The 11,378-nt window shown below is 33.3% G+C and overlaps 1 protein-coding gene across 1 annotated transcript; it reads left to right on the top strand.

Annotated features, from left to right (window-relative positions):
• Nucleotides 1-1,515: 1,515 nt before the first annotated feature.
• Nucleotides 1,516-10,692, top strand: LOC100814765 (protein MEI2-like 2). The gene is made up of 13 exons (XM_003532048.5): nt 1,516-1,827; nt 3,024-3,082; nt 3,167-3,310; nt 3,407-3,876; nt 5,333-5,491; nt 5,579-5,695; nt 5,803-5,954; nt 6,972-7,063; nt 7,172-8,111; nt 8,230-8,314; nt 8,405-8,473; nt 8,765-8,944; nt 10,004-10,692. Exons 2-13 carry the CDS (start codon nt 3,037-3,039, stop codon nt 10,118-10,120), a joined length of 2,571 nt encoding a protein of 856 aa, XP_003532096.1. The 5' UTR covers nt 1,516-1,827; nt 3,024-3,036; the 3' UTR covers nt 10,121-10,692.
• The last annotated feature ends 686 nt before the right edge of the window (nt 10,693-11,378 follow it).

Genomic DNA, 11,378 nt, shown 5'->3' with positions numbered 1-11,378 from the left:
TTTGGTGAGAGATAGGCTAAATTAAATTGTCAAATTATTATTTTTAATTTTTTTAATCAAGTTTCTAAAGAGGCATCAATCTAAATTTAAATCCTATTATGTCTTAATTTTTCCCAATCCACACTTTCATTTATACTTCCCTTTATTTATTTTTTTGAAAGTATTATATTTTAACTTTTTTCTTAATTTTTAAAAATTATTTAGATAAATTAACCTACCAACTTATCACAAAACAAGGCGAGTTAATGCAGTCAACGTGCTCCATTCCATTTTTATCAGGTTAAAAATGTATCTAAACAAACTTACCTAATTTTCCATCACTACAATAAAATTGTTATAATTGGTTCATTATCATTTTTAGAATGTTAGAAATATTAGCAATCAGTAATGGATTTATTAAGAAACAGATCAGTAGTGAATTGCATTTATCATACAAAATCTAAACAAACCCACAAAAATAATATTGATATAATAGTTTAATGTTCATGCGTTTTTAATATAATTTTTTTAATTATTACTCAATTACAAATTATTATTAATATAATTTTTAAAATATTTATTATAAAAATTAAAAAATTTATCACCATACTACATAACAATTTATAATTTAATGATAATATAAAATAATTTTAGAGTATCAAAATATGATCTTAAACTCAGATAAATAATATAAAAAACAAAATGAAGAAAAGGCAAAAATATCTCCAAAAGAAGTAGATTAATTATTATCCTAACTAAATCCTTTTATCCATCTTTCAAGATTACAAATAGAGAAGATCTGATTTTCTAATTACTTTCTATTTTGCTTACTGTTTTATTATTAATTATTAATTAATAATTCGGATAATACTGAGTTTCAAGCACGAGAACTCGACGAGTGTTGAATGTTGAGCATTCGTGTCAACGGACGCCAAATGCAATTCAAATGTGGCAGAATGTTACGAAAAAAATATAAATAACACGTCAAATATATTATTATTAAAATTTAATTTAAATACACAAATGCATTGTATAAAAAAATATCATACTGTTGTCCGTTTACATATTTTCACATACAATAACTTTATTAATTTTATGAAAATTATTTCAAAAATTATAGTTAATATAATTTTTAATTTAGTTACTGTATAATATATAATTTTAAACAAATATTCAATATAAAGATAAAGTACACCAACGCTTATATTACTATTTTCTTTAATTCATACTAATAAAAAAATATATATAAACAAAAGACAATGGACATAATCTTATAATCATTATCAAATATAATAAAATAATTATTTTTATAATAAATATTAAAATTTATACAAAATAATTATTTTTGTTAGTTGATTGTGATATAAATTAAGCTCAAACTTTCTATATCTTGCTTAATTATTACTAGTATTATTTCTTATGTTTCCAATTTTCCATAAATAATTTTTAACAACATAGTATCTTATAGTAATTCTTTCTCCTCATAATATTGTAAAATATTATTTTATAAATAATAATAAGAAGAAGATGAAGAATAAGTTATTAAATTTGATGTGCTTGTCTTTCTTCCCTCCAATCATTTTCCTCTGTGTCTTGTTTTTCTTTTCTCTCTCTCTAATTTTCCGGGAAAATTTCTCTCACTCTTGCTCTCTGGTTTTCCGGCGTCAGAGGAGGAAGCAGAAGAGTAGAAGGAAGACATTTCTCTGCTTCTACGGAAACTCTTCCCTTCACTTCCTTCCCTTTCTTTTCTCAATTTCCGTGATCATCACAATTTTCTTCACTCCTCAATTTCAATAATCCTCCATGAACCCCCTCTAGCCCCTCCTCTCCTTCCTTCTCTTCAACAAGGTACTCTTCTTCTTCTTCTTCCTCTTTTTTTTGCCTTTTTTTTGTTAGTTTAATTCTTAATTTTTGTGAATTCAGGCTTTTCAAGTATTAGGGGTGTGCAAAATTTGTTTTTTCTTTTGAAATTTTGGTTTTTTAGCACTTGATCGGGTTAACTGGCAAGTGGGTCTTCTTTGTTTTGGTGCATAAGCTTGAGCTATTGATGAATTATGAGGAACTGTGGTGTTCTTTGATTTTTTTTTTTTTTTTTTGTCAAAAGGTGTTCTTTGATGTTGGGGTGGTCTGTGTAATCTAAGAGTAACTGTTTATGTGTGTTTTAAAATTTACTTTGTGGGTTTTGGTGAAGTTGATTAATTTTCTCGGTTTTGTTGGCTTTGGGGTTTATTTTTGGTTTGAACCTTAAGTCTTACGCTTTTGTGAAATGTATCAGCTACCAAGTGTTTCTTTTGCTTGGTTTTGCTTAATCTTTCCAATTTGTGTTTCTTATTGTTTAGGCTTGTGCTGTTATGGTTTCTGTCTTGATATAATGTTATGGGAGAGTTTATTGTGGTTGTTTGTGCTTGGAACTTAGTTGACTTTAAGGTCTTGTGCAGTTGGTAAATAGTTTGGTTGCTAAGTGTTCTATACTTGTTTTCTTTAATCCATGTAAAGTTATAAACTTTCCTTCTCGTGATAGAATAAGATTGTGCTTTTATGCAAACAAAACATAGACAATCTGTTTGGATTTTGGACTTGAATTTTCATAATCACCACTCCTGTGTAATGTATTTCAATTCAACATATGACTGGGAAGCTCCTTTTGTTAGTATCGATTTCATTTTGCTGAACTTCATCCATCCAAATGAGATACAAAAGTTCTATTGAATATTGATCAACACTATCACATGTGTACAGTTGTTGGTTAATTCAACTTGCTAGATATCAATAGTGGTTGTAACCATTGCTCCGAATATTATACAAATTATTGCATCTTACTCCCCTCATTGCACTAACTACATGAGACAAAGTTAAGAGGTATAAAACTATAAGGAAAACATGGCCTGTCTTTGTGAGACTAAACTGTGCTGCATTCTTACTTGATTGTGAAAGTTTTTCCATTTATAGAACATTGGTTCACAATAGGTTTATGATGTCTTCAAGTAATTGATATTAAGATATCTGACTCTCTCTGTTATCTCTTTTGTCACGTTTATTCTTAGAAACTGACTGAATATGGAGAAACATTCTGGGAATTCTTCATCAGCTCATGCTGCTGCAGGTACCTCCTCTTCATATGTAATACATAAATTCTTGTATAGCATTTTTTTTCTTTTTTAAATTATTTTGTATGTTGTTTCTGTAGGTCCATCTGAGATTTCCCCACTTAATATTCCAAAAAAGGCGGGAAGCAGTGCATGGGGAATACCTCGTGCCAGTGATGTGTTCCATGACTCAAGTGATGTTAGCTTGTTTTCTAGTTCACTGCCTGTTCTTCCACATGAAAAGTGTAAGCTTTAGATGATGTTGCTGATAGAACTGATTGGAATCATTCATAATGTTATTTTGACATCCGTTTTTTCCTATTTTTATTGTTGATATGCAGTAGATTTGACTGATTCTGAAAATTATGGTCAACCAGTCGATGTTAACTTGATAACATTAGATAAAGTTCACAAAGAAGACGAGGGACATGATCCTTTTGATGACTTTGAAACCAATGCAATTGGGAGCATGCTTCCCGATGATGAAGAGGACCTTTTGGCTGGGATTATGGATGATTTTGACCTCAGTAAATTGCCCAGTCAACTGGAGGATTTGGATGAAAATGATCTGTTTGTCAATGGAGGGGGATTTGAGATGGATTTTGAACCCCAAGAGAGCCTCAATATCGGTGTGTCCAAGATAAGCATATCAGATGGAGTTGCTTCAAATGGTATTGGTCAGTATGCAATCCCAAATGGTGTGGGAACAGTGGCTGGGGAGCATCCCTATGGCGAGCATCCATCAAGGACATTATTTGTTCGAAACATCAATAGTAATGTCGAGGACTCTGAATTACGAACACTATTTGAGGTATTGGACATTTGCCTAATGCTTCAATAGTATTATATTTGTTTTTAAACACAGTATTTAATGTGTATGTGTATGCTAATCATGCTTTTGCTTCTTAATGTGGATGCTATAGAGTTATGCCTATCTTTAAACACAACTATGTTTGGCAATCTTGCTTTTGCATGTTGAATTTTATATTTTTACTTAGTCGATTTCCTTATTTTTTTCCTTTTTGGTTTCTCTGAAACCTATTAGTATTATTGAAGTCTGTTAATATTTGCATTTTGGAAGGATTATTAGTGTGACGGTCACTGGAGGCAATTTCTGGTTAGGCATTGGAGGCACTATTCTTTACCAAGGTTATCAAACTCGAGAGTTTACGTAAACTTATGAGAGTTCCATATATTCGACTCTTGGACTCAACTAGTAGTAGTCCACTTCATATAAAAATAATAACAAAATATCTATAAATAACATACCAATTAAACATTTCAACAATATAATAAAGCAAAATGGTAAATCATAAATTCTACAATACTTAAGTAACCAAGTCTAGTAATGCATCACTACTAGATAATAACTTGCAGATGTTATGGTAGTGGTAGAGTATTCTCATTGAGAGTTTGATGTTATTAGAGGTGAGAATTTTTCGATTCGGGAACAACACATTAAATGGAAATATGTTGAATACTAAATAGACAAAAAATAATTCAAAATGACTTACGTTTTGGTCTAATTTTCTTAACTAGCTGACTTGTTGATTTAGTGGTAAACTCGAAAGTCTGTCGAGTTTACTTAGAGTTTATTGAATCTACTAAAAAGAGTGTTTACACACGAGTCAACTCACAGAGGGTAAGTGAACTCGTAAACTCGTAAAAGTTAACAAATTAACTTGAGAATTTGATAACCATGCTCTATACATTGTTAGCCTAAATTGTAAAAAAAGTACGTTTTAAGATAATCTGCTAGCTCATTTACTTTGACTGATAAAGAGGGAACTAATAACCACTACATTGTCATAAAATGAAACTAGAACAACAAGAAAGAGAATGGTGAGAATAAAAAAATCTGAAAAGAACCATAAGTTGCCATTTGACCTTGGCCAGTTAGTAGGAAACCTCACAGATGTGCCTGGGTTCTGTAGGTCAGATCCAGCAGTCCCCTTTATGCCCTATTATTCCCTTCCTCATCTCCCACCTCTAAAAATAAATTATAAGTCACACTGGATAAAGATGCGTATGGTTTTGTACCCAAAAGATAAAGAGAGGTAGACATTTATTTGGAGAGCCTTGATTTACCTTTTTGTACTTTTGTGACTTTCTGAATACCTAGTAGAATTGGTATGATAAAATTCTAGTTGGAGCTTCAATAAGGTATGCTTTAGTTATTCATTTCTTATTTGTGTACAACATGAAAAGAGTTCTTCTCCCTTTATTTAACTATTTTGTTGATGATTCTTTTCTTTTTTATTTGATAGCTATATGGGGACATTAGAACTTTATACACAGCATGCAAGCATAGGGGCTTTGTGATGATATCTTACTATGATATTCGAGCTGCTCGCACTGCCATGCGTGCTTTACAAAACAAGCCCTTGAGACGAAGAAAACTTGATATTCATTTTTCAATTCCTAAGGTTTGTTTTTTGTGGCATTATTCAGTGTTTGACTGATTAGCATTGATGTTGCGTTTGTTTCATTCATCTTTCTTCTGCTTGTCTTAGGATAACCCCTCGGAAAAAGATATTAATCAAGGAACCCTTGTAGTGTTCAATTTAGATCCATCAGTATCCAATGATGACCTTCGTCAAATATTTGGGGCTTATGGTGAGGTCAAAGAGGTAATATATGCTAACATATCTGATGATTTTAAATGTATTTTCTTTGGCCTCCACTCAAAGTTTATCTAGTGCTTGGAGTAGTTGTAACTTTTGTATTAAAATTGCAGATCAGGGAAACACCACACAAGAGACACCATAAATTTATTGAATTTTATGACGTTAGAGCAGCAGAGGCAGCTCTTAAAGCATTAAATCGAAGTGATATTGCTGGGAAACGCATAAAACTTGAACCCAGTCGCCCTGGTGGAGCTCGTAGAAAGTAAGTTGGACTTTATCTTGTTTAGTATGCCATAAACATATTTCCTGTATAAATAATTTTTCTCCCTTGACCTGGTTTCTTAATTCTTTTTTAAATGGTAGAAAAGTAATGTCATGCTTGAAAGTTTTGACAATAGAGGTACACCCAAGAATGTCTATTATATAGATTAATATTTATCCCTTGAGCAGATATTAAATAGTCACTTGTAAGAAGCTAATAAATTAGTTCAACTTACTTTCATGGAGAAAATTTCTGGGTGGTTAGTCCGGAATGTAAAAGGCAATAATGTAGTTACTATCCATCAAATTCTTAAATCGGCTACTTGGATGAGAAGATCACTTGTTAGGTTTTAAAAGCAATACTGTGACATCCTTTAAAAGTTTGCTATCCTAACGGAATCTTCCAAATATCTCATTTGTATAAGTGAATTTCAGTTTCAATACATGGATTTAGTTCAGCTGTTCTATTTCCCATGATTTTCACACCTTTCATGTTGCCATGCCACTTTTCATGTATTGTGGTTTAAATACTAACTAGTTACTCTGTAGGGTATCTGTAAGCTGCTAAGTCCTTTCAAATACAAAATTTGGATGTAAATAGAAATAGATATTGAGAAATTACTCAACGCATGTCTTCATTGTAACTATGCACCAATCTGTATTGAAATATAATGCACTCTAGGTGGATGTAGTTGGTCTGTGCAATATTATTGCTTCTGTTGATCTTTTTCCATCTTTCTGAGGAACTTTAGCTACATCCCTTGGCCTCCTTTTTTGTGTCTGTACAGTGCGCATGTAATTCTTGACCAATTACTCTTTTGTTATTCTTGTAGACACTTGAGGCTTTGGTCTTTTCTAGCTCACATTTCTTGTGCCTTTTTTTTTTTCCAATCTTTGCATTATTTTAATTTTATATGGTTTCAGTTAATATTATGCTATATATCCTTATGCATCTGACAATGCTATTATGTATGCAATTAAACCTTTAAAAAACTAGTGACTCATTTTCTCTTGTTAGCTTGATGCAACAACTGAGCCAAGAACTGGAACAAGATGAAGCTCGAACTTTTAGACATCAAGTAGATTCACCTGTGGCCAGTTCTCCTCCCGGTAAATATCTCTTAAATCCAATCTTCTTTCTCATACACTATTCTAGTTTATCATTTTTAGAAAGGTATTCACAATTACAGGATAAATTACTTGGAAATTTTTTCTCAGGTAGCTGGGCACAATTTGGTAGTCCAGTTGAACAAAATCCATTATCTTCTTTTAGCAAGTCCCCTGGTTTGGGCCATGCCGGTCCCATTAATACCAACCATTTGTCTGGATTGGCTGCAATTCTTTCCCCACATGCAACAACCTCTCCCAAGATTGCACCGATTGGCAAGGACCCTGGAAGGGCTGCAAATCAGATGTTTGCAAACTCTGGATTAACACAAGGAGCAACCTTTCAGCATTCTATATCCTTTCCTGAGCAAAATGTAAAGGCAAGTCCTAGGTCTATATCTACTTTTGGTGAATCAAGTTCAAGTGCATCAAGTATTGGAACACTGTCCGGCCCTCAATTTCTTTGGGGAAGCCCAACTCCTTACTCCGAGCATTCAAACACTTCTGCCTGGTCTTCATCTTCTGTGGGGCTTCCATTTACATCTAGTGTCCAAAGGCAAGGTTTCCCATATTCTACTAATCGCAGTCCTTTTCTTGGCTCTCACTCTCATCATCATGTTGGATCTGCTCCATCTGGCCTTCCACTTGATAGGCATTTTAGCTACTTCCCTGAGTCACCTGAAGTTTCTCTCATGAGCCCAGTTGCATTTGGGAATTTAAATCACGTTGATGGGAATTTTATGATGAACATAAGTGCTCGTGCATCTGTAGGAGCCAGTGTTGGTCTTTCTGGAAATACCCCTGAAATTAGTTCACCCAATTTCAGAATGATGTCTCTGCCTAGGCATGGTTCCTTGTTCCATGGAAATAGTTTGTATTCTGGACCTGGAGCAACTAACATTGAGGGATTAGCTGAACGTGGACGAAGTAGACGACCTGACAATGGTGGGAACCAAATTGATAGTAAGAAGCTGTACCAGCTTGATCTTGACAAAATCTTCAGTGGTGAAGATACAAGGACTACTTTAATGATTAAAAACATTCCTAACAAGTAAGAACAACCAAACAAGTATCCTAGTTATGTGATCAAATCAATATTCTAACAATTTGTTAAGGACTGTAATTGATGAGTTTCCTGATGACTATGAGCTCTTGTGATTGCTTTTAAGGTATACATCGAAGATGCTGCTTGCTGCAATTGATGAGAATCACCAGGGTACTTATGACTTCCTCTACTTGCCAATTGACTTTAAGGTATTGACATCCTACATATCTTTTTAATTTGGGTTGAGGGATTTCTCCTGCCAGGATGACTTATTTCTTGATGCCTTGTTTTGCTTGCAGAATAAGTGTAATGTGGGTTATGCTTTTATCAATATGGTGTCTCCTTCACACATCATTGCCTTCTACAAGGTTTGAATTCTATACCTTTTCATGTCTGAGGTCTTTTGTTGCTACTACATTTAAATTCCCATGTGCATAGTTTGTGATGTGATATAAGGGCTTCCTTAATGTGATATTGTATCATAATTCATAAGGATAGATGTCTGTGTGGTATTATTTGATTTCATATCATTTTAAAGGTAAATATGAATATAAGGTTGAAAGTATTTTATTGATAGTTTCTGTTAATTTGCAAGTATTAAACTTGTCCTGATCTGGAGAAGTATAATGTTGAGAAGTCTATCATGGAAATTTACGTAGGCCTTTAATGGGAAAAAGTGGGAGAAGTTCAACAGTGAAAAGGTTGCTTCACTGGCATATGCACGGATACAAGGAAAGGCTGCGCTTGTGATGCATTTCCAGAATTCAAGCTTAATGAATGAGGACAAACGGTGCCGGCCAATTCTCTTTCATTCAGAGGGCCAAGATACTGGCGACCAGGTAATATGATTGCCATAAGTAGCAATTACAAGATTTATGGGCAAACACATTGGTCCTGACCTTTAGATGTCATGCAAATCTTAAAAATGATAAGCGGATTTGAAATTGAACATGGTTTATACAGTTTTCACCTTCAATTTTTAGTTACAGCTATTAGTATCAAACATAAGACAAGGTCAAAACATCAAAGTTGAATATAAGTTTTGTTTCAGTGATGGTTTGAGCTTTAGCTAGCACAAAGTTGTGTTTTCCCCCTAGACTAAAATATCAAAATGTGCCTGTAAGCTTGATATCATTGTTTCACAAATTTAACTGCAAGACAATAATATTAAGCTAACAAAGGTGGGGCAGACCCCAAGCTGCATGGAGTCAACAAATGTTCACCAAACCATTGGTAGTTCATTGAACTTGAAGTACATGGGGTTAATTTTTATGTTCTAGACTCTCTTTGAGAAGGGGTTTTATGTTGGAGAAGTGTGATTCAGAAAAAGCAAAAGTCGATATATTGGGAAAAACCTAAGTCTTACATTGACTAGAGATAAGGTCAAGATAGAGTATATAAGAGGGAGACAACCCTCACCCTATGAATTAATTTTTGGGGTTGAGTTAGGCCAAAAACTCACATTCCAAGATGATGACTTCATATTATTATTGAAGTTTTGAGGTTGTGCATCCTACTAAGTTCCTATTGACATTATCAGAGTCTACAATTTTCTTATCAATTTTGAAGTTTCAAATTAGGGGTGAACATCTACCTTAACTCAATCTATACCTCTTCACACGATTGACAGACCCGAGTGTTACAAACTTAAGATGCACTAGTTCTGAGTACTGAGTATAAAAAATTGCATCGATTATCTATTTCACCATTTGAGAATTGCTTGATTGTAATGTTGCATTTGAGCTATCAGTTCACTTTTTAGTTGAAGCATGAAACTGCAGCTGCTGAATTGGTTGACTATACTTTTCTTATTTGCCACATTAATTGATCAAATTATTACTTTAATAACATAATTTCAATGGCTCATCTGACAATTTCTTTCTCTGCTTACCATCTAGGAACCTTTTCTATCCAGCAATTTGAATATATGCATTCGCCAACCAGATGGATCCTATTCAAGTGATTTGTTGGAGAGCCCGAAGGGCAATTTGGATCAGAAGTTAGAGAACGATTAACCATTTATTAGACATATTGTTCCTAGCCACAATAAATGGGGTCTAGGAGTGCTAACTATTATAGGTGATCTTAAAGATGTACAAAGTCAATTCATCAAAAAAGGGAAAAAAAAGTTGTATAAAGATGAAGTGAGCAACCCAGTTATCAGCGGGTGGAGACTTCGAATATGTCAATAATCATAAAAGATGTGTAGAGAAACAATTGTTTTACAACCAGTGGTAAAGAATAACTTGGAGTGTATTGCTGGATGGTTGGTTCCTAAAGCAGCATGCATGCCAGATTGTGCAGGAATGACTCTGTCTGGAATTTGTTATTTTTTTCTTCCTCTGTTAAGGCTGTTGTGGCCATTTGCGGATATGACTATTGTGTATATGGGGAAAAAAATCAATTCATGGGGGAATGGTTTGTATAGAATGGGAACAAGGAACTATCCTGTTATTTATCAATGCTGTTCATCATGTAGCCAAAAAAAATGTGAATGTCTGTAAAGATTTGAAGTTGTGAACAGGTTTCTTGCCATTGTATTTGTGACTTGAAATATTGGATGCTCTGTAAAGCGCTGTTTTATCAACCCCTATTTATAAATGAGTCTCTCTTATATTAATGTGTCATAATTTCTACAAAGATAAGCATGTAAACATTTTTAGTTGGGCAAAGGTTATCTGATGCAAACTGTTGCTTAGCAATTGAAAAAAAAATAATTGAGCAAAGTAAGCTTGCATGATTGTATCTTTTGATGGCTTCTAATTCTGATTCTTTTGATAAGGAATTTCTGTTTGTTTGGGAAAGGAGAGAAGTGTGGTGGGACCTACAAAAAAAATCTTCTCATGAATGCTTTCATTTTGTGGGAGAAAAGAGAAAAAAAAGCTTGTGGAACCCATTGAAAAAAAATAAAATTGTTGACAGCTGTATGTTTATTGTTGGATTGAGTAATCTAGAAGATTTGATAATTAGGATCATGATTAGATTATTCTGATTTAAATCAGAATCAAATAATCAAATTACTCTGATTTGATCTGATCACCTTTTTATTTACTTTAAATTTTACATTTATTATGTAATCAGGCACCATTGCCTATATTTGTGTTCTAATTATTTCTGAAATAAACAAGTGAAAGTATTTCTTCTTCTCCTATAATTTTTCATAGCAGTCCCTAAAATTACATGGTATCAGAGCTTTGGCTCTAATCCTGTGGTAGCCTGCCATGGAAAAAGCCACTGCAATCGAAGGAAATTCCTCCACCATGTCTCCTATGA

This window comes from Glycine max, chromosome 8 (genome assembly GCF_000004515.6).
Source record: "Glycine max cultivar Williams 82 chromosome 8, Glycine_max_v4.0, whole genome shotgun sequence".
Taxonomy (NCBI): domain Eukaryota; kingdom Viridiplantae; phylum Streptophyta; class Magnoliopsida; order Fabales; family Fabaceae; genus Glycine; species Glycine max.
The sequence above is the reverse complement of the archived record's forward strand: the minus strand, read 5'-3'. Positions and strand labels throughout refer to the sequence as shown.